The following is a 24,199-nucleotide window of genomic DNA, read 5'->3' on the forward strand; positions in this document are numbered from 1 at the left end:
TGTTTTCACTTGTCCAACACAAAACTACACTGTAGCATAAAGCATTTTTTAAATCATTTATCTATTATTATCATTGCTACGATCATTCTGAGCACGGAGCCATGAGGCAGCCTTCATAGCCAGAAGCTCCCACTCGTCCTTTGCTTCCATCTTGAAAGCATGAAGCCAGATCAGAGCCAGAATGGTGGCCCACACTTCACTGTTGGCCTAATTCATTAAATCAACAACAATTAAATGAAACAGAGCAGACAGGAATCACGATCTTCTGTCTAGAAATGAAGCACAAATAAAGCTTTGAAATGATTTCACAACTGTTTTGACCGATGAGGAAAAACCCTCTCTGCTGCTCTATGCTAATATGAATATCAGACTTTTATGGTCACCTATAGTCTTCCCTGGCTGATACCATCTGGTTTGTCTTCTCACTTTCTCTCTCTCCTGTTGGCTATCGGTGTTTTATTGTGGTCTGTGCTCCCGGGTGGGTCCCTCTCTGGGTTTCCACCTGAAGCCCCTGATGTAATCACCTACCTGTGACCGATCTCATCCGTGTTTAAACAGACACACACCACCTTCCTGTGATATACCAGTCAGGCGTGTGTCTCACAATCTAAATACCAAATTTCTAGTAATTGTTTTTAAGTTTTGCTAAGTAAAATGAAGCAGCAGTGTCTATACTTATACTGTAAGCGATAGTAAACATCATCAGAACATGGGCACAGGAAAAGTGGATGCTCTTCCTGGCTTTTTTATTAGTAAAAAACTAACAAGAAGTCACAAGCAAAAGGACAACACACCATGGCACATGTTTAAACAAGGAAGGTTTATTCATCTTTGATTTATTATCAAAATAGACATCATTTTTTCAATCCACAAAAACTACATATTCAAAGAACCACATCAGCACAATATCAAACAGAACTGTCCCATGATGTTAAACAGACGCTGTCAATTCAGCTGTATAGTGGGCAATCATAATGAAACCGTTCATTAGAAGTTTTAGATTCAAGCTGCTTTTGGCCAGCAGATGTCACCAAACATGACTGTGTTGAAAAGCTCTGAGTAATGAAACGTTTTTCAATATGAGCTTCAATGCTTCAGAACAATATCAAACAGAACTGTCCCATGATGTTAAACAGACGCTGTCAATTCAGCTGTATAGTGGGCAATCAAACTGGAAGCACAACAAATACGGAGAAGCGGAGAAAGACACACAAGCTTAACACTGGAAACAAGGGGAGCATTGGGACATGACTTACTGGTGAGACCAAGAGTGTCCACTGTTTGTCCAATCAAACATCCAATAATTTCAAATCAACAAACCACTGCTGCACTGTGGTGATAGTTTGTACACAGGCAAAAGCAGTCCAATGTGCAAAATTTGAAAGTTGCGTTTTATGGTCAGTTTATCCAGTTTGGCAAGCGATAACCAAAGATCAATTTTTATCGTTTCCTGCTGTTTCTCCTGCTCTGTCCCAAAGGCCCACTCCAGTTCATGCTGGACCGATACAAACCCTTATAGAAAATGGCCCTACAGTTCTTCCTGCCTTACTTATAAAGATAAAGAACAAAAACAAAACAAAAAATTAAGCAATTATTGATAGGTTTGCCTAGCACAGACCTGTTGCTGAAATGAGACAATGCTACTACACCAGCAAAAACAAGACACAAGTCACCAAAGTTCTTTGGTAATCACGTGCACGAGGGAGAGAACTGTGATGAGCGCTGTTCCTGACGCTCGAACCCCAGTCACTCTCAGTTAGCTCCCCTGTAGTACTGCTCTTTATTGAAGTAACTCATGAATATGCATTAGTTCATTAACATATGACATCTTACATAGGCATACATGGGAACAAAGAGTACCAGTCTGTGTATACGTGTAGGTGTGCATGTGTGTGTGTGGGTCAAGATCTGACCCCGTGAATGACTCCCCTAAATCTGCTGGGCGTGGAAGTCCAGCAGTTCATCTAAACAAAAGGCACTTACACCTAAACGGACATAGATGTGTTTACCATACCATAAAACAGTAAGAGAAGGTACGACCTCTCTCATCTCCTTAAGATGTGTGTGTATATGCCAGAGCACTCTGGAATGCACACACAGTCTTTGCAGACTACTAAGGATCACACATCCTATCACTACACAATCGGTTATACACCTCTAAGAATATATGGTTATATATTTCTAAGCATAAATGACAATCCAACAATATAAACCTAATATTTATTAACCTACAAAAAAACATTTTTGATAACCCCAAAATATAAGTAAACCAAGAACAAACTGGAACTAAACAAGAAATGTGAAAGACAGGCAAGACACAAAGGATGAAAACCTAAAGGCTAAAAACTATAACATGAGCACAAAACAATTAAGAGAACCAAAACCACAAATGACACAAAATCAAAGAATATTAACAAAACTCGAAAACACATGAACACTGGGTCACCAGACCCAGGACCATGACAGAAAGAGACTGGCCCCCGTCAATCGATCTTTCAAGAACTGTTTGCACACAAAGAATCCAGTATTTAAAAAAATGTGTGTAGGTCTTCCAAATATTATTGGGAGCACATCATCATGTATAATTTTGAACAGTATCCTTCTTTGTCATGAAACATGAAACCATGATGGTTGCCTCCAGCACCTGATGATATCGGTTTGACTCAACCCTGCACTGCTTTCTGCATTAGCGTTCAGTGACCGAGCAAAGAAAAGAAATGCACACAGTTTTTGTCTGAGTAGACACATTAAGACAAGAACAAACTGAACAAAAAGAATAATAAACCAGTGGTGGTTGAAAAAGTTTGCTTTTTAAAAATAAAAAACAAACATGTTAACTTGGAGTGACAAATTATAATTTGTTAGTTATGTTCAGGCACCTTGTATGTGTTCAGCTCACGGACTTTGCTATAGAAGTGTTGAATGTTTAGTGGTGTATAGACGTTGTGTTTTGACTGGTGAGCACAACTGCAACAGGAGAAACAGATTACTCAGAAAAGGTTTACTTGAAATTTTAAGATTACTTAGAAAAGTAGGAATAAAGAGTTTTGATTCACAACCAATTTGTTTGATGTCACAGACTGGGCACAGTTTTGTGCCTCTTCTATCCTCTCTGTCATAAGAAGCGTGCACAAAATCCTCAATGCAACTAAGAAGGAGGACCTCGAAAGGTGCATTGGTTTACAGCTGGGGTAGGGAACTCCAGACCTCAAGGCCCGGTTTCCTGCAAGGTTTGGATGTGTCCTTGATCCAACACAGCTCATTTAAATGGCTAAATTACATCCTCAACTTGTCTTGAAGTTCTCCAGAGGCCTGGTAATGAACTAATCATTTGAGGCCTGGAGTTCCCCACACCGGTTTACAGGGAGTGATTCACAAAATACAAAATGCCTCTTAACACTAAGAACTAAGCATGAAAAAGAATATATAACAATTCTGACTGCATAACAGCAGCAGGGTATGTAACATAAAACAGCACTGGATCAAAGGCAGTAAGGTGTACGCAGATCTGCTTCTGATCACCCTGAAGTTGAAGCCACTTTAAGAAACCCCTCAGAGGCCCAGAGCTTCTTTCCTCACGCTGCAACCCAACAGGACCTTTCCAGCATCCACATACTCTGTCACACGCGGCGCTGAAAACAGAAAACAGATATTAAAATAATGAATGATGGAGAAAAGTTGACTGTAGCATGAAACTATTTTTAAAACATTTTATTCTTTAATTAGCGTGTTACTACCATTCTGAGCACGGAGCCATGAAACAGCTTTCATAGCCAGAAGCTCCCACTCGTCCTTTGCATCCATCTTGAAAGCAGGAAGCCAGATCAGAGCCAGAATGGTGGCCCACACGTCACTGTTGGCCTAATTCAAAAAAAAAACACGCTACATGATTTTACTTTCTTCAACCAGTAGTATTAAATATTTTTGGCTGCTTCCTTGTCACAAGGTGTCACCAAGATGTGTAGCTCTGCATATTTGATTTGGCCGATTATTACACTGAATGCTGTTCCTGATGTAATCACAAACTGTGATGCTCTAAAATAATGTGCTGAAATACTTTGTCAAGAACTGATGATGAGAAAAGTATTTTTGCTGTGTGTGGTTACTGTGTTTTATCTTCTGATATACAGATGTTTACTTTCATGCTGTGAGGCAAGCCTACGTTTAGTTTGACATCTTTTTGTTTGGTTTGGTCTGTGTCGTGCGTTGCTGTGTCTCCAGGAACAGATACGAAGTTCAACACAACACTGCTTTCTTTTCACAAACTGGACAAGAAAAACATCTAAAACCCTCGTTGGAGATAATAACTACATTCATGATACCTGTTAACTTTTTTTTTAAGTCAGTCTTTCCGCACGAGGGTCTGCGAGCACTCGCGATAGAAAGGGCGTTTAACTAGTCACGTGACGCTTCTTACGCGTACAGCGCAATCCAGTCAGAGACTTTATCAGGTGATGATAATAAAACGGCAATTAAAAATCTATAAAAAAACAAACAAACAGTATATCATAGTAAAAAGAGCACCGCTGGAAATAAGAAAACATTTGCTGTTGCAGAAAACTCGGAGTGCGCTCTCAGTGCTGCTGTTTACTCCCAACGTGAGTCTCATTAAACATTTAAATCGTCTAAACATAATTTTAATGACTTGACACACGTCTACTAAAATTGAGCCTTCGCTTCTACAAAGATTCGCATTAATATGGCGACTCTGCGACCAGAAGCATCTGGATTATGTTGTCACGGATTATTATACACATTGGAAAACGCTCCGTTTTGTGAAACTGCATAGGTTATACTGTGTGTTTTTGACTGTGATCCGAAAACATTTTTTAAAAAAGACAATAATGAATCCGGAAATAAAAACCGATGATGTGACATTAGGAATGAACTAACTCATAAAGAACGGAATGGTTAAGATAAACCTGTGAGATATGAAAGTGTGGCGCTGGAGACCGCTAGTGAAGAATGATGTGTAATAGAAGCTTACTTCAATGGACAATGACTGTAGAAAACAGACGTGTGTATCCTGACAGGTTTCGTTTTCTTTTTCTTCCTCTTTATACTGTTTAGTGGCGGCTGGCAAACAGCAAAATGGTGCATTATCGCGACCAACTGGTGTGTAGTTGTCTCCTCTCTCCTGTTCCTCCCTGTGCTTCTCTTTTTTTTTAATTTCCCTTTGTATTTTATAAAACCATCTCCCTTACCTCTCTTCCTCCCATTGCCTTTGCCACCTTTCTTTTATTTTGTGCCATATTCTACTCTTGATTGCTGTCCTACTAACACTGATTTCCATATCCATAATGGTCTCTTTGCAGCTTCCTTTGCTGTTCTGTCTGCCATAATCATTTCCCTTAACTCTATGATGCGCTGGTACCCATATGAGGTTGACCATAAGCCCCATCATAGTAATTCTATATAATGTTTGCTGAATCTCTATCAGAATGTCAGGTCTGCAATCTGAGTGACTGTCTTGCAAACTAACGAATGATGAACTTGAGTCTGAGCATATCACTGATCTTAGTGGTCTTGCATCGTCAGTCCACTAGACAGCCAACGGTATTGAAACTACTTCTCCCATGTACACTGATGAAACATCACTGATTCCTTTTCTTACTTATCAATATATATACTAAAAATAAAAATACAATAACAGTAAACAATGCAGAACACCAACATCAAAAATATAATAAAGTCAACAAGCAATAAAAAGAGAATTAATTTTTACTGTATATATCTTTCATTAATCAGCATAAATACCCCTATAAACATTTAGTTGGCCCAGATGTAGAAATTGTTCAAAAGAAAATTCCAATAAATTCTGATTATATAGCACTCATAACAGGGTATATAATACAACAGCGAATTGAAGGCAGTATGGTGTAATTAGATCTGCTTCTGTTGACTAGCCCCGAAGGTTAAGCCACTTTGAAAACAAGATGTAAAAATCAAAAGTGGCTTTATTGCTGAAGTTAGATTAAAAAAAAAATACAACAACCACACAGTCTACGCAGAAACCACAAACTCACAAGCGAGGCTCGTTTGGCTTGTAAGAAAGAACATTGAAAATGTCTGGCTATTATCTTTAGTGGTCTTTGAGCTATTCGTGTTCAAACATTGCTGCAGATGTGAATGTGCAAAGAAATAGTGTGTGTGTGTGTGTGTGTGTGTGTAGTTTATTGAAAACTAAAGTTTCACTGCAAACATTGCACATGTTCAAACTTTACTATAAAAATTTTTTTCACAGTATTTCTTCTTGTAAATTAGTGACTGTGCACCCACCCAATACTATGTGACACTTTATCCTAGGACATGGCAAACATTAGCTCAATCCATTAGCTCCATTTATTAAAACTTTACTGAAAAGATTCTGTGCTTTTGGCCTGCAGGGCCAGAAAGATTATCTGGACAGTTTTACTGCAGGTCCCTGTTCTTGTAACAGTGTTTACACTATGAATCACAGACTGACTGTGCTAGTTCCTTGTAGATGAGGACCTGGGCAATTGGGTATATTGCCTGTACTATACAATATGGCTTAAGTGCTAAAATGTTAATGTGCATACCTTTTATTATTCAGCATACACAATTTTTCCCAAACATTTAGTAGTCTGTCAGATTATAGAAATATATATATATTTATTGAGTTGCATTAGATTTCATAGCATTTCTATCTAAACATTAAGCAGACAGATAAACCTGATTACAAACTATGACAAATCCTGTAAATAAAACATTCACTCCACAATAAGATAAAATTAGGACTTTGTCTAGAGGCATAAAAAGTTAACTTTGATTTGGGACTGTAACACAAGCATTTTGAATTAGAACCTTTTTCAGAAGAACAACATGAAGTGGAATGTATAAAAACAAGTAAAAAGTAACAAATTATGAACAACATCACCATATGGTGATGGAAAACAGGAATAAAAACATACAATTTAAATGAGTTGCCATAATAACTGCTTGTTTTTTGAAACGATTCTGATTACATAACAATTACAGTAGGGTAAATAGCACAATAATGAATTAAAAGCCATATGGCATGATTTGCCAATCCTGAAGGTGAATCCACTTCGAGAAAACCTAGAGTCCCAGATCTTCTTTCTTTATGCTGCAACCCAACAGGACATTTCCAGATTCCACACACTCTGACACACATGGCGCTAAAATGTAAACGTAAGTTATTATATGAATAAGGTGAGGGCTGATTTTTTTTGTGGTTTCAAACAGTGTTTAAAAGAATACTTGATTTGATATTATCATTGTTTCTACCATTTTGAGCATGGATCCATGAGGCAGCCTTCATAGCCAGAAACTCCCACTCATCCTTTGCATCCACCTTGAAAGCATGAAGCCAGACCAGAGCCAGAATGGTGGCCCACACTTCACTGTTGGCCTAATTCATCAAATGAACACATTAAAATCATGATCTCACTTTCTACAACTTTGCTAACATAAAGTAAAATAGGGCACTGAAATGTTCAGTAGAAGTTCTGACTGATGAGAAAACATTCTGCAGTGCAGCTCCGTGGATAGTTAGGAGTCATTACAACCAATATTTTATCCTCTAATATTTACAGATTTGTTTTCATGCAGCAAGGCAGGGGCTACATTTAGTTTACTTCTTTTTGTTATGTTTGTTATATTGTACTCCCATGTTTTTAATTGCGTCCTATGTTTTTTTGATCAAATTATCCAATCAATTTTGTTTTAAATCTCATATTATCATTTTGTGTTATTACGTAAATTGACAGCCAGTGTTAACTTTGAGAGAAAATGTTGATTTAGTTTTAGTCAGTTGTTTTACTAAACATTTATTTTTATTTATAATTTAGCCATCTAAATTCAGATGTGGTCAGCTAAATATTATAAGATTATAGTAGATGTAGTTTATTCAGCTGATTAAAATCTAATGTAAAGTGTAAAGCTTTGATGTGTTTTTGCTGGTAAGAGATGCTCCAAATGGTTTACAAAGCATCTTATTTTCTTTGATATGACATGCAAAACCTGTCCAGGTCTTCTTTTCCTTCCGAGTTTTTAACTTTTATCATGTTTTGATGATAAACAGGGAGCATGGGAGTTTCCTCCTGCTTGTCGGTGGCAGATCAAATTGTGGGTGTCTAACTAATCTAACAAGGAGATTCCTTCTGATTTTATCACTTCCAAATTCGTCTCACCTTCCTACACAACTTAAGTTCTGATTGGATTTCGTCTCTCTAGAAAATTTTCATCTCGTTTTTATTCGTCAGTGAAACTGTTAATACATTTCAAGTTTTTGTCTTCCTGCGTTCGTTTTTATTGTGTTTTGTTTTTCCCCTCACAAAGGTTATTGATGAAAATTATGACAAAAATAATTAGTCAGCAAAATTCGGCCCACCGTTCTGGGTTTGATCTTTTCCACCTGCTCACTGGTCTTTCCCAGTGCAGTAGCCAGATCTGGATCAAGCAGCCAGGAACCAGACGCCTTCTGGAGGGAGACTAAGTGCATGAAAGGGTCTCTGGGTAGTTGCTTGGGCAACGCAACTGGAAAATCAAAGATTAAACAAAAACCAGACCTCAATATGGTGATAGATAAGAAAACACAATTCTACATGACAGAGGAAAGCAAAAATGTAACAAACAGTGTACATAAGGCTTCCACACAGCAAATTAAGGGTTTTAAACAGAAACTGAAGAAAGACTAAAACTGGAAAGAAAAAAAAGATAGCTTTATTTTTTTTCAATGTGTATACCACAAATAGGTTGATATTATTAATGTTTTTATCAAACAATAGCTTCTGAATGTAAACAGCAAGTAGATTTGAGATGACGCACACACATACTGAGGATCATATAATTTCCTCTGTGGGTATTATATGAGCCATATTTATAGAACAAATATTTTTTGGAGCTTACAGTCAGCTTTTTTCGTACCCAACATAGATTTTACTGTAAGGTAGGCATTCATCACCATGATGTTTACATAAAAACAGTATATTTAAAATATTATATTTGAATTTGTTCAAATATTGTTTAAAAGTTGGGTCAAGACATTTGCTGAAGAATTTGTCATTAATTGGACTTAAAGGGACTTTCATAGTTTTTACTCTTTTCTACAGAAAAAACTGAAAAGTTCCAAACTATAAAGTGACACATTAACACCTCCTACGGCCCACGTGTACACATATGATCTAAATCCTCTCTAAATCCCACAAAGACATGGCAGCTGGAAATACAAACCACATATAGAGAGACTTGTAAAGAAACTGAGACTTAAACTTCGTTTTTTCTTCCGTAATAAACAGTGCTTTTCTTTTGCAGTAAAAAAAAACGTCTTGTCACTGCAACCTTTTTATCTGTGTTAGATTATGGTGACATTCTGTATATGAACGCTTCTTCTTCATGTCTTCTAATGTTGGACACGATGTATCATGCTTCCTTGAGGTTTATTACCAACTGTAGATATCTGACCCATCACTGTGACTTGTACTTAAGAGTAAAATGGCCTTCTTTGGCCATTAGAAGACAGGGGCATTGGTACACTTTTATTTATAAAGCTATGCTAGGATTGCTGCCTCCTTATATTTGTACTTTGGTCACAAGGACAAATAGTGGTTCTTACTCCTTGCGTTCAAATGATCAGCTGCTGCTGTCTGTTCCCCTTGTCCGCACAGAGTTGGGTAAGAAAGCCTTTGTCCACTGCGCGCCTTTTTCAGGTAACCTGTTACAGAAAGACTGGAAATTGACTGAACTGTTGTCTTTAAATGTTTTTAAAACTAAACTCAAAGGCCTACAGACTGCCTCAATAATGTGTAATTGTTTTGTGTAATTGTTTAACTTTGTTTGTTCGTATGTATTTGTTTGGAAATGTGCTGCCTCTTGGCCAGGACTCCCTTGAAAAAGAGGTTTTTGATCTCAACGGGACATTCCTGGTTAAATAAAATAAAAATACAAGTTTCAGATTTGAAATCACAGTTTTAACACAATCTTAAATTTGACATAACAATTTAACATTTAAAATATGACTAAATAAGAAAATGACTTTCACACAGGTGGAATCACGGACGGAAGATGAACTCTGTATTAAAATGTAGATAAAAATGAGACATTTCAAATCCTTTAACTTGTTTTGACCAGTTACCCATCCCACATTTCATTTTAGAACTTTAGATAGCTTGTCTTAAACTTCCATTCAGCTTGTACTTACAGTCTTGCAGGGAACGATTTCAGGTTTTTATTAAGAAATAAAAACAATTACTGGATTGTGATTTTACTGCGCAGATGTGTGGTGTTCTGTCATTCACTCTTTACTTACTCCCACGCCGCGGATTACCGTTTTTCTTTCCATCTACCATGAAATCAAGATGAAAAACATGGAGTCAGCAATTTCATAATAGTAAATGAAAAAGAACAAATAAAGTACAGACATTATAAACAGCCCAATACAATGACTATGATAGCAAATACTGCTGATGCTGTCCATAGAGCATTTCATATTTAAAATTTTCAAGTTAAACAGAGTAAAACAGAAAACATTTATTTTTAGAAATGCACTGATGTGCAGATGTGTGTTACACTGACATTCAGCTTTTACTTACACGTATCTGGTAATGAACACATTGCCCTGCAGGAGCCAACCAGGATGTTAAAAAATGAGATTAAAATCTTTTATAAGAATTTTTTCAAAGGGCGTTTTTCATGTCATTGATTTAAACACTGATTAAATGTATGGGATCTTCATGTGGTCAGTCCGGATGCTTGCTCACCTACCTCCATGGTCCCTGCAGTATTTACAAAGCTTGATCACCATGCTTGATTTGTCAGATTGTTTAATTATTCATTGTTCTTCTGTGTTTAGTTTCTTCCTATCAGTATTTTTGATTCTTTGTAACAAACCCTTTGAAGAAAACAAGCCACATTTTGCTTTAACTGGCATGTTTTTGGATTCTGACTTCAGGAACCTCTAAACTGGTTCTAATGTTCTGCTCCAAGTTATCATTGAAGTACTTTTATTCATGTTCATCCGCCTTTGTCTTCAGGTTGTGTGTGACAATTAGTTTTTGCTTTTGTAGTAACAAATGTATAATTCCTCTAATACTCTTCATACTCAAAACTAAAATCTTCTGATTGCTATTTTTTAAAAATACGGGGATACTGCCGTGTCTCTCTGCTCTTAACATTATCACTGCCCTGCTTTCATTCACTCAGCTGCAGGTATACATGTGTTAAATCTCAGGGATGCAGCAAACGTCCATGCACACACGTACCTTCCAACGCCAATAACTCTGCTTTGTACTTACCTCTTCTTATAGGATGACCATGCAATACTGATCCAAATCTTAGTGTCACTTTAAGATTAAAAAAAAAAAAAAAAAAAAAGAGTGAGGGTATGAGGTCTGGATTGGACAGGAAGAAATGCAAAAATTGTTTGTTGTACTTTCATTCAGGTTTTTACTTCTTGCTAGTTTCTGATCTTTGGAGATCACTTTGGAAAACAAGCAACTACTACCTAACTACTTTGTTTTTAAGTTAAGTTTTTTAGGATTTAGAATTAACTCTATTATTCTGCAATTAAAGCAGTCATTACATTCACCTCATTGAAGTTCAGCCATCTTTATCTTCAGAGCTGTGGCTCACAGAGTTTTAGTTTGGGGATTTAAAATAAACTCACTGGGCGTCGGAATATTTCTGCGCACAAGAGGTCCTTGGATCACCCTGCTGTTGTCTTTGTTGACAGCAATGAAGGCAGTGAAAGAACTGCTCACTCCTGATTGGACACTGAGCCGCACCAACTTTTTCTTCACTTCTCCATCTTGCTGTCCTCTACTCTCTCTCTCCTCCAACTCCAGTGAGCGAATCAGAGTACGAGCACCCAACCTGTGGACTGTTAATCTGCAGACATGACACAAAAAAAACATCTTCTGTTCTAATGTCTATCATTTTACTAGATTAACTTATCAGTAACTTTGTCTATACCACTGCATCCTCTTCAGGGTCCTACAGAGGTGAAGTTTAATCCACCACTTTGGTAAAGAATCACAATGATAACATACCAAGTTTATCTGAAGACAGTAGAGTGATCCAATATATACAAGGATACAAACATACATACATTGAAATGCATGCATGCATTCATGAACTTTAGTTAATCAAGTTTAGTTCTTAAATATTATAAAGTGTTTACTGTATAGTGTAGAAATTGTTTAATGTATAATGTTACCATTTTTATTTTAATGAAATGACGTGTCCCCATTCTTATGTTTACTTTTTAGACACTCATCATCAAGCTCAGCAATAATAAGGTTCTAGATGTTAGAGTTAAATTACCCTTTAAATTTTTGGTTAAAACAGCTTCATTTATTCCCGTGTTTTCTGAATCATGAAATTTGAACTACAGGAAATGAAGCCAGTTGGTTTTGGGCAGATAATGGCTGCAACCATAGCTGGAGTGGCCATCGGGCATACCGGGCATTTGCCCGGTGGGCCGCTGGCGATTTTTTGTTTTTATGGGCCAATGGATTTTTTTTTAATTTTTAGTTTTTTTTTTTTAGGAAGGGTATATATAATGAAAGGTGTTGGATTGGCCAATTGGTCATGATCGACTCTGGGCTGGAACAATTACAGCCGAGGAGGCCGGATGCACCCTCCCCCTTGTTTAGCAATCACGTGATTTTCGCGCATTGCATGCCGGGAACTCGTGGCAAAACAATCTAAGTACCGCATCAAATGCAATCATTTGCAGCACCGCAAAATGTTCATTCTCCGGTTCCAATACCTTCTTGTTTTTTCTTTGCCGCACAAAAAAGGAATGTACAAAACAAAAGGAGAACAATGCCGGTCCATACAAAGACAGACTTGATGAAAAGTCAAAGAAAAGATACGAGGAAAAAATCAAAGGAGTGAAAGGGTTAGACCCTTACGAGCACACAGAGTGGACAAAAGACGTTAGCGTGCTGCCCAACTTTCACCACGCTCAGATTTATAATTATACGGTTCTTGGAGTGAGCGCATACACTCATGAAGTTTAGTAACTTCAGGTCACTGCAACAAGCCCAGGTACAGTTTACCGACGGATGGGTGCAGGACCTTGAAATGCACCGTGTAGAACGAAAGGACCATCGTAAGAACAAAGGTAAGTTTACCAGTCTCACAAATCGTCGTCATAAACACACATTCGTTAACCATTTATTAATAGGACCTTTGAGCTCAACGGTAATTAATTAGTAGTGGAAATAATTTCTGGTAGCATCACAGAAATGTAGCAGTGACAATAATATTGTATGTTGTAATCGCACCGGACAATTAGTGATACAAAACAACTGTTTTATCTTGTGAATAAAAGTATATGTTTTTGTCAATGTACCATAATAACAGAAGCGAAACGCAATATTGTGTGAAAGGAGCCAGCTGAGGTGGTTCGGGCATCTGACAAGGATGCCCCCTGGGCGCCTCCTGGGTGAGGTGTTCCAGGCATGTCCCACCGGGAGGAGGCCCCGGGGCAGACCCAGGACACGCTGGAGAGATTATATCTCTCGGCTGGCCTGGGAACGCCTTGGCATTCCCCCGGATAAGCTGGAGGAGGTGGCTGGGGAGAGGGAGGTCTGGGCCTCTTTGCTTAGGCTGCTGCCCCCGCGACCCGGCCTCGGATAAAGCGGATGAAGATGGATGAAGATGGATGGACAATTCACTATTTATGCACAATAAATAAAGGAGCATAGCACGACAATTTCTGTTCAGCGCCAGACTTGCTTGTAACCTATATCACCAATTATGTTAAGAAAAATGACGCATTAACGACTACAAAACTCTGACCTTTGTGGGAATGCTTGGAGCAGACTAACATGTGAGCTGGAGTGTTCTGAGACGTTATATTTGGTATATCCAGACCATCCGTCGGCTCTTACTTCGGAAACATGGCTTAAAAAATTTCTCTTCAACGACGTAATCCGATAAAAAGCAAAAAACAATCTCTTTACCCGTCGGCTTCCCGTGGCTGTCATGCGACCGGCTATTGCAGTTAATAATACAACAGCTTCTTGCCATTTTTTGGGTTTCTTTTTATCGCTGTGTAACTGAGTTCAATTGAAAGCCTGCGTGCGCTAGTACCTCTTGCCACAAGTTCCCAGAATCCTTTGCGGTTTTACCCCTGAATGACATCACATTTTCAATCTTTATCCTGGTGGGCTTGTCTCTAGTCAAAATGCCCGGGCCAATTTTTTGTCCCAGTCCAGCCATGGCTGCAACTGGAATATTAAATGAGTAAACCCTATTGTCAGAATATCAAACATAGAAATACACTGTAATTCATCATTGTTTCTAATGATGTATAGATGGAAAAAAAGGATGTGGTAAAACCAGGTCATAAAAATATCAAAGATATGCACAGTAATATGTTTGTGCATCTTAAATAAAGTAAACCAAACCAAAAGGGTGCTGTTGTTATTAAACTTTGTTTTACCCAGTGTCCTCTGCAGGTCTGAAACTGAAGTGCAGCTGGTTCTCAGAGGGATGACCTGCCAGGCTGTACTTCACCGTCACACAGCCCTCTGCTGCCTCTGAGCTCTGACACAGCATCACAGGGTCAGAAGTCACGTTAATTACTATCATCAAATATCTAAACAACAAAACGAGAAGATGCTGCTCTTACCTGTCCAGTAAGCTGGGCATAAATCAGTGACCTTTGACCCTGGAAAAGTGCAGTGATTGGTGGAGAGAGGACAGTGACAGACACTTCCTTTGGTAAATCCCATGTGACTGAGAAGTCGACCACAGTCGGCTGCAAAGCAAATCGCAGCGACTGCATCACCTGAAAAATAAAGAAAAACTCTCCAAATATACATCCTATACATATAACAAATATGTATCTGCTGCAATCTTTAATGTGACTTCTAATTGTGTTTCATGTCTTACTTTTGCTTGCATCCTGTCAGTCCTTGTGATGAACTGAGCATGACCTCCTCCTTCCTTTGCCATCCCATTGATGAGAGCAGAACTGGCCCCTTCCCCAATCCCAAAAGAGAAACACCTGCAATACAACAGTTTTCTTTAAGTACACAGAGGACATGTATTGTGTAGATATGGTTGTGGGTTTGTGGTTTCACCTGTGGGAATCTGAGTTCTTCTTTACCAGATCTATCACTTCTTTGGTGTCCCACACCTCTCCATCAGTAAAGACAAACAGCTAGAGAGGAGAGTTGGCACATGAAGACATAACATCAGACCCAGAAACCCACAGCTTGTTCTGAGAGCTGAGTTAGGTTTCTGTCAAAGGAAAATTGTACATAGTGTATCCAGCTACATGAAATATGCTGGATTTTATGGATCACTAAGCAATCCACATGTCTACATGACTTTTCACATAAACTCTTGTGTGATAAACTTATTTAGCAACTAACTGCTTCCTGTTTTCTGAGAACAGACTTAGAGAAGAGGAACCTCAGCTCTGAGTTCCCGGAATAACTTTGTTACCTTTGTACACACACAAGCTTGTATAAATAAAGAACGCAGTAGGTCTAACCCGCCGCAAGGGTCTAAAGAAATAAACACGTGAAATAGGTTGAGTTCGCCGAAAGGAACTAAATTTAGACTGGTTTCAGAAGTAGCTGAAAGTACTTTGTGACAAATTATAAAAACGAGTGAATGTCTATGTCTATATGTGTTTTGGAAGTAAGTTGATTTTACAGCACAAATAAACTGCTGAACTACTTCCATCTTTGTGTATCCTGCAAAAGCCCACGTACTGGTGACAAAGGGGAAAGGTTGAGTTCCGCCTCATAAAACTGACACCGCTCCGTGAATCGCGCGGAGTAGAAGGGCGTGTCAGCCACCACCCCCGAGTCAAGTGTACCAGAGAAGGCTCTGCAGTTCTGTGACAATGGGGAATCAGCCCACCAAACTCACTGCTGACGAGCAGTGGCTAGAAAAGAAATGTCCAGGCGCCGGACAAATCAGTGCTTGTAGATGGAGAAATCCTAAGAAAACAAAATGTCGCACTTGGGAAGGGAAATGCAGCCCCTCAGTGCTAACACAGCTGAAGGAGGCTCTTTAAAAGAATTAGGAGAGAAAGGAAAGGAAAACGCACGCAAGAATCACAATACTTCCAGGCCTGGAAAGAAGAAGCAGTTAGGCGAGACGAAAACAAAAAGAAAAAAACAAGAGAAAAAAGATAAATAGTCAGAAAAACAGAACTTAACTGCCAGTATAGTAAAACCAGAAGACGAGACACTGTGCAGTCCTCGCAATCCTTTTATTAACGTCAGAGTTAGGCAAGCGGTAAGTAAGGTTAAGTTTCAAGGAAGTCTTGAGGAAACTGATCCAAGCCAGTGTGTGTTACCTGTCTAGGCTGACTGGGAATGCAAGGCTGACTGTAAATATGTTTGAGGGGCTCCAGGATCGCTGTTCCTCCAAGATTAGCCTGGATCTGCTCAACGCTCTTCAGGGCCTCTTCCATGGTCTGCTGAGTGTACTCCACACTCTTACTGCCATCACACAGACACCAATACACACGCATGTAACACAAAAGACACAAAAACATGAAAGGAATAATTGTGTTGGGCTGACAGATCTGAGCCTTACGGGAAGATGTGTTCATATCTGGACCCAAAACCATAGATGTTAAAATAGCATCCCATTGGTAAGCTCTTCAACAGGAGCAGTAGAGTATCCTTAAGAGAACAGGGAAAAGATGGTGAGTCCACTGTGTGGGAGGAACACTATGAAAAATTTATGACTGTAAGAACAGATACCTTGGCACTGCGGATCCGAGTATTACTCATACTTCCAGATCGATCCATTAAGAACACAAACTCTCCACATGAAGCCACTGAAGACATCACAGACTGGGAGAACTCAGGGTACAGACTCACCATCACCACTGGATCACCCATCAGAGAGCCTGAAAAATATTACGGACAGAAAAATAACCAAAAATTGTTTTTGCTGTTTACTCCAACATCTTTAACTACTGAGTTAAAGAAGACGGATAATGATTTTTTTTTTTTAAATTTCAAAACAGCAAATCTCATTTCCACTCACCCGGCTCAGCAGAGGCCTGTCCTGCCTCCACCACAGCGGTGGGCTGGTGGGCGTCTTTGTAATAAATCAGCAGTTCAACATCTCTGTCAAACTTGTGTCCTGCAGCCAGCTTGACCTGCACACCACAAACACATTCATATTTAGTTCTCAGTTATAAGTACAGAGCAGACACAGCAGCACTCTACCTACCGTGGCCTGGGTTTGATCAGTGTTGAGGTCCTGGAGAGGGTCCAGGGAACAGTTGGACTCTACTTTAGAGATTGGACGAGGAGAGGACACTCGGGCAGAGAAAGACAGACTGTAGGGCACCAGAGAGGCTGGAACAGAAGTCACCTGGACTCCTGCACCTTCACTACCTGTACTTGACATTAGAGATAGTTGCAAATCACTGTGGTACATTTTTACTGGGACTCATGCTTGTTACAAGCATGATTGTTTTGTGATAAATATTTAACTAAATTAATAAGTGTTGGATGATTTTCCTACCCTGAGGCTGGTATCGAGGGTTGAGCACAGCAGGCAGACAGAACCTCAGACCATCATCAGCCTGCACAGCCAGCTCAGTCACGTACTCCAACCTGATGGAGGCGCTCTCTCCTGGAGGCAGACTGCCCACACTCAGAGAGAATATATCTGGACTCTGATCACTCTCCTCCAATAGGAAGGCCTGCTGACCAGAGCTCAGAGCATCATCATACTCCTCACGAGCCTGAAGGACAGGTGACACATGTCAGTGACATTCATTGTGTTTATTGTTATTTTGAATCTTACTTATAATCAGGTTATATTTACTGTCCAGCTCACCTTCTGTTTCTCCTTCACCTCAGCTACAATCTGTGTCTGTCCGATCTTAGCACTGAAATGACAGACAGCAGCATCTCCAGGCAGAGGGAAGACAAAAACAGCCTCTAATGGTTTGTCCTCCTTATTCTCGTAGTTCAGGGTGGAGACCACTGTAGCCACATGGTCCCTCACCTCCAGCTCCACCTCAATGCTCTTCAGAGGAACTAAAAGAAACAGAACAATCATAAATACATAAACCATGCACATGTTTTAAAAATGGTTGTTTCTTGTGTTACATTTCAGCCACACAAAAGTTAGCCATTAAACCAAGCTGGTACTTAAACATGACTGTCCAACAGTGTTGCAAAGTTTATTTATATTATTATTGATTTATTTATTTTTGGCTGTTTCTTGTATCCATCATTTTTCTTCTGTGCTTTTGTATCACAGGGATATACTCTGCATTAATCGTAGCCATATGCAGCAGTACACTACTGTCCAAGATGCATATGATCAACTTCACAGAGTAAGCTTGATGCCATCCAGAACTTTTCACCAGTGGGTGTGGGAGAAGCACAACATTTTCTTATGTATACTTTGGTCAGCAGAAGGTGAAAATGGCTATGAACCTCAATGCAATTTTCATGTTGATAACCTAAAGAGCAAATGACCATCCAGCTATTGAAATCGGTTTGTTGAGTATTGTCTCAGTCATGGGAAAATAATCATTTATTATTATGAGCCACTACAAATAAAAAAGTCATTACATTTGAATTTTAGATGAATGAAAAGAGGCTGGAGAGTAAACAGAAGCCCCTTTACTTTCTGTCAGTACCTGGTTCCTTCTGGAGAGTTAGCAGACCACAGCGGTTCATCATTGTACCTGTGAAACAGAAACATCTGAGGACTTAGTGTTGAAATAACATTCATAGGTGCTCTACATTTCAGACATTCTTTAGCTACAGGGCTCTAGACTAACTTTTTGCCATGGGCGTACCGGTACGCCTAACTTTAAAAAGTTAGGCGTACCGGCACAAAAGTTAGGCGCACACAAATTTTATAATAATTTATACAATATAATGTGTTTTTCTGGATACACTGTGCTTTTTCAGCATTCAAAGATTGATGACACCGTGTCAGAGCACTGGCTATGAATTTCAGAAGGATCAGGCCTTAACTTAACAGAAAAGTTAGCAATAGTTCTTTTCCTATTACAGCTACATCCACTTCTGTCGTGCCTAGGCTGCTCACAAGGGCTGGGTATCATCACTGATTTCTATAATCCATTCGATTCCGGTTTTCAAAGTCCCGATTCGATTCAACTTAGCCTCAGACAGTCAGAAATATTATAATTCTGATCATTTATCAGTACTGACTTCATCAGAATTGTAAACATCACAGCAGATGCCTTTGTGTGAAAGTAACTGAGAATAAAACACAGAAAAACATGAAGGAGATTTTCCTGGTCTGGCTTTTTATAGTAGATAACCTTAAAAATATTCTACAATGTTCTGCATATAAAGTTTAAATTTCTTCAGTATTGAACAACAGAAAAAAATTGGCTTTCTTGTCCGAGGTCATTTAAGTGAAAAAAAGAAAAAGACACCAGTCTACCGCTGTAAACAACGGTAGACTGGTGGGCAATAAGCGAATGAATAAAACTTTTCTTGAAGTAAAGAGAGATAGCTGTGCATGAAGTGTGATTTTAATAGTCGTGGAAGCAAAACAGCAAAATTCATGACGACATTGATCAAATGTGAAGCGCAGTTTGCTGCTTCTTTTGCTGCTGGCTCGGTGAATTTTGGTTGGAGAGAGACAAAACCTGCAGCTCAGAATCAGCACAAAAAGACGTAATCACAGCGCGGACCGGACGCATCAGAATCGCTAAGCTCCGACAGCGTGTCCGTCTAAGGGCCGCCCGAGAAAGACAAAGTTGATTCTGATGGTCCATTCTGTGTTTACGTCTTTGTGTGGAGTCCGTGTACCTGCTCTCATTTGCTGTTTGGTTGTTGTTGAAATGGTTTTGTGAGCTTTAATCTGAGAATCTGGCGTTTCTGGCCAAACACAGTTATATTTAAAAGTCTATTCAGGATTTAATGAATAATATCGCTTTATTCAAGCTACTCACCTCCCACTTCCACCTGCACTTTCAACTGGACCACGGCCAATCAGAGAGGTCCCGCCCCTGACCATCTCTGATTGGTTTAGTCCATGATAGGGGCAAAATGTGTGTCTGTTGTTGACCACAGGGAAGGTTGCAGATTTTATTTTATTTTTTTTGTGTTCCTCTGATGACAATAACAAACAACGACAGCAGGACCTCCTCTCAAAAATCCAAGTTGGAACCAACCATTACTTTCACTCTTGTTATCTTCTTCCTGTGATCGACCTCACCGAGTTTAAAAACAGCATGAATATCTCAGATTTAATGGTTAATTGTAGCCACACAGACTTTGCTTATGGAATCACATCATATACATATAAATCATTGTGAAAGCATCTATATTACTACCCTAAGGTTGTCATGCAAGCATACAGAAATCTGATGTTACACATAATGTACAAAATATCATTCATTTTGCAAAGTTATAAAAACATGTTAATTCATTGTAAAACAAAAATGTTTATTTTTCTGTTACTTGCACTTTTATTCAATGTAGTTTACTCAAAAGCTTATTTACTATCATCTGAACACAAAGTGAGTTTTCAAGAATATCAAATACATATTATTTATGTTGTATTTATGACACAACCATCCAACCCAGAAATGCAATCTGTCCAGCATCTGTGGGGTTAGCCCTAAGACGTCCTCCTGGTAAGACATGCAGGAAATACCTCCTCTATGCATCCTGGAACAATGTACCATATTTTCTTCACCAGTTTTTCACACTGATATTGTGTGAGCATCAGTGCTTTGTTCTCGGTTCTAAAAGTCCAGGAAACTGCCCTGTTTGGCCTGTTTGAATATTCATCCACATAGCCTCAACCAGTATTTTATGAATGCCTCAAATTGTGGGAAAAGTTCAGTTTATAAACAACACCAGATCATTTCAAGAATGATCAGAAATTCACCAGGAGCAGAGCAAACTAGCTGCTCGAAAACCAGCAGAGTCACATGACAACATAATAAGACTTTGGAAGTACAGGTTTCACACGTTTCTGCCTGAAAACACTGGATTTAATAGTTAGACTAATACATTTTTACATGACAAACACGATGCCTTCTTTTTCTCAGTCAATGTCGGCCCTGCGTTGTTTTGGTTTAGTCAACAAAATTTCTGAGAAGTTAGAGGGCAAGTAAAATTCAACACAATCACGCAATTATTCCATCATATTCCAAAATTCATTAAAAGCCATCCTTCACAGTTGACATGATACTTTCAACATATTTCTACTTTGGTTCACTTACTCTAGAAGTAGGATCTTAAACTGCTTAAACACCCAAGAAATTAAAGGACAACTACTCAACTGAAAAAACAGTTCAAAGCAATGTGTCAACATCATGTTAAAAATGTATTTAAAATTATACATGACAGTTAAATGAAATTGGATTTTTCTTCTTGAACACTCACGTGTGCAGGTTTTTTTTTTTTCCTCATTCCACTGCATAATTCTGGAGAAATTTAACGGACATTTCTGGTCTAATTCAACATATCCAATCAAATATAACATCACATAAAAATTAATTAAAAGCATCCTTGATAGTTGACATGAAATCCTCAGTTGATTACTCCTCTGGGTTACTCCGCTACATGTGTGCCAATTTTTGAATATGTCACAGTCCTGATCAAAAGGTTAAGACCACTTGAAAAATGGCGGATAAATAACTAAAATATTTTTGATGGTGCAGGCACAGTTTAAAGTGGAGCTGGAGTCTGTTTACGCACCGAATGAGCAAAGAGGCAGAGCCATTAGTTGGGGGAGAAAGAGACTGACAAATGAAACATGACGGATGAAACGAAAAGAAAAATGCAATTTCTAATAGAAAACAGTGAGCAGCTCATTTTGATAGACACGTATTTTCTTTTTCTTTACGATATTTATTATTTCTCATTAATACGACAAAGTATTTCTTATCCGATTACTCAATGGAATAATCGATAGATTAATAATCTATAGTTACAGCCCTGGTTGAATTTGAGTAACTGTCTTTTAACTTCTCAGGAATTTTGCAGTTGATTGAGATGAAACTGAGTGTTGTTGCGGTCACATTGAAGATTCCATTGAATTGTGAAGTATGAAGCACATTACCAGCGAAAGTGAAAAGAAAAATAAATGAGAACTTCACTGGGGAAAACAATGGTCCTGGAGCTTTATTTCTCTTAACTTCCTCTGTGCGTTTGTGTGGGTGTCTCGATTAGCGAACAAGAAAATATCCAACGCTTCACGGTAGGATAAGAGGCGGCTGGTTTCACCCCAACGCACAAATGATGGTTCACTTGACCGCGGTTGTTCTGTGCGCGCTCATTTAAAAAAAAGGGGGTGGCTGGCGCTTTACTGCTCACGTGACACTTCTAATGGATTCTGCTCAATACATTAAGAGATTTAATCAGGTGAAGATGATTAAAAATCTATAGCGAACAGAATGATAGTGACACGAATACTTGGAAATAAAGAAATACTTTGTGCAGAAAATTTCTTCTCATTTTACACACAATGTGAGTTTTTTTTAAATTTTATTTTAATGCTGAGTGCGCTCTCAGTACTGCTGTTTATTTCTAACGCCACATCTGCATATTAGAACTCTGAAACATTGCAAAAATTGAATCTTGGCATCTACAAAGATTCGCATTAGATGCCACTAGAAACATCTGGATCACGTTACCACGCAGTGAAATGTTGGAAAACGCCATCAGAAAACACCAAAACCAGTTAAGCAGGAACACCGGGGACTTCTACGCTCTGATAACTTCCAGTCGGAGGCGTTTTCTGTGCAGACAATTAATGGCATCTCTTTGTTATTGTGACAGAGTGACTGTGCACCTACCTGCTAGTACGTGACACTTTCAGAATCTAAGGCAATAGCTCTTTTTCACTACACACAAAATTATGCAGTTTTGTGCCACTGAATAGTTTTGAAACTGCTTTGTCTGGGACCCGAAAACATTTGTTAAAAGGCAGTAATGAAAACTGAAAAAGCAACCAATGACGTGACAATGAACTGAGCGACAAACTCATAAAAAATGGAATTGTTAAAATCAACACGTGAGATATGAAAATATGGCCGCCAGTGAAGAATGATGCGCAATAGAAGCTTACCTCTATTGATAGACGGGTGTATCCTGATCGGTTTACTGCACTCCTCTGTTCTTGTAGCAATGTTTACGCCACAAACAGCAGACTTTATTGAAAAAAGTCAATGCTACCGGGTACGTCCCATTTCCTTGTTTTTTCCACCAACCGATATGCACTGGGTGGGCGGAGCGTCAAATTGCAAAACATTTTTCCTTTGGATTGTTTTTTTTTTTTTAGAATTCCTTCTGTGTGTAACCGAGGACAAAGGATGAGTAAACGGGGCAAAGAAATAAATTGATCGTTTATTTATTACATAAGTTAGACATAATAATTCCCAGTCATTTCCAGACAGGACTTACAACACATCCTGCTGATATCCCAGCTGCACATGAGACTTACCACACAAACTGTGCGAAAATAACAACACTGCAACCTGTCACACCCCGCTTAGCGACACTGCAATCGTGGCACACACTGCAAACAATTCGGGTCTCAGCGCAGCTGGGAATCAGTGCTATGTATGGCCTGTGATCTGGGAGAAAAAGGGAAGTGGCACAAACAATTAAACAAAAAAACAAAACAAAAGGGAGGTTAGTCCGCCCTTACACAACTTACTCTCAATCAATAACCGCCTTTACGACTGGACGGACTAACCAAAACAAAATTACAAATCAATCAAAAGAACGAAAAAAAGGACAGCAGAGACAGCACAGCTGAAAAACAAACAACATTATCAATTAAAATATTACCCAATAAAATAGCAATTTTATAAAACCATTCAAAATCATGAAGCTAAAACAAATACTCAATATACCTACAATATTGATCAGTTTCCCTGCGCGCAGTCGATCTAGGGCTTGATCAATTCTTCTATTAAAATTCGTGGTTACACTAAAAAAGTCCAATGACACATTAAAAATAGGCACATGCAATAGCAAACGATCCAAACAAAAATGGCAAAAGTCTCTTACCGACAGTATACCCACTCGCACCTGAGTGAATTAATTGCCTCTGGTTTTTTCCACAGAAGAGCGCTGACTTCACCCCACACACCCACTACCTTTTCACAGCTCTTCAGCCAATCACCTGGCAGAGAGCAACAAACTGCCAGGTGACACTTGTTACATGTGGTTTACATTTTTACTTTGCAATAGCTCTGAAGTCCTGAAAG

The 24,199-nt window shown here is 38.9% G+C and overlaps 1 protein-coding gene across 3 annotated transcripts; it reads right to left on the bottom strand.

Moving 5' to 3' along the window:
- Positions 1-1,678: 1,678 nt before the first annotated feature.
- LOC309687208 (von Willebrand factor A domain-containing protein 5A-like) lies at positions 1,679-23,181 on the bottom strand. 3 transcript variants are annotated; one of them, XM_082501994.1, is made up of 22 exons: positions 23,053-23,181; positions 19,922-20,182; positions 18,629-18,676; positions 17,815-18,017; positions 17,497-17,719; positions 17,200-17,366; positions 17,011-17,125; positions 16,722-16,870; positions 16,552-16,640; positions 16,310-16,454; positions 15,078-15,157; positions 14,887-15,001; positions 14,624-14,782; positions 14,435-14,538; positions 11,648-11,868; positions 11,277-11,324; positions 10,292-10,324; positions 9,599-9,697; positions 8,375-8,520; positions 7,361-7,393; positions 3,738-3,817; positions 1,679-3,632 (listed from the first exon to the last, which is right to left on the bottom strand). In XM_082501994.1, exons 3-22 carry the CDS (start codon positions 18,669-18,671, stop codon positions 3,407-3,409), a joined length of 2,478 nt encoding a protein of 825 aa, XP_082358120.1. In that variant the 5' UTR covers positions 18,672-18,676; positions 19,922-20,182; positions 23,053-23,181; the 3' UTR covers positions 1,679-3,406. The 3 variants fall into 3 exon arrangements, with proteins under 3 accessions (XP_082358120.1, XP_082358119.1, XP_082358121.1); XM_082501993.1 differs by lacking the exon at positions 19,922-20,182; XM_082501995.1 differs by lacking the exons at positions 1,679-3,632; positions 3,738-3,817; positions 19,922-20,182 and adding an exon at positions 7,047-7,160 and having other exon boundaries at positions 7,270-7,393; positions 23,053-23,180.
- Positions 23,182-24,199: the final 1,018 nt, after the last annotated feature.

This window comes from Aulonocara stuartgranti (genome assembly GCF_965226115.1).
Source record: "Aulonocara stuartgranti genome assembly, chromosome: 14".
NCBI lineage: Eukaryota > Metazoa > Chordata > Actinopteri > Cichliformes > Cichlidae > Aulonocara > Aulonocara stuartgranti.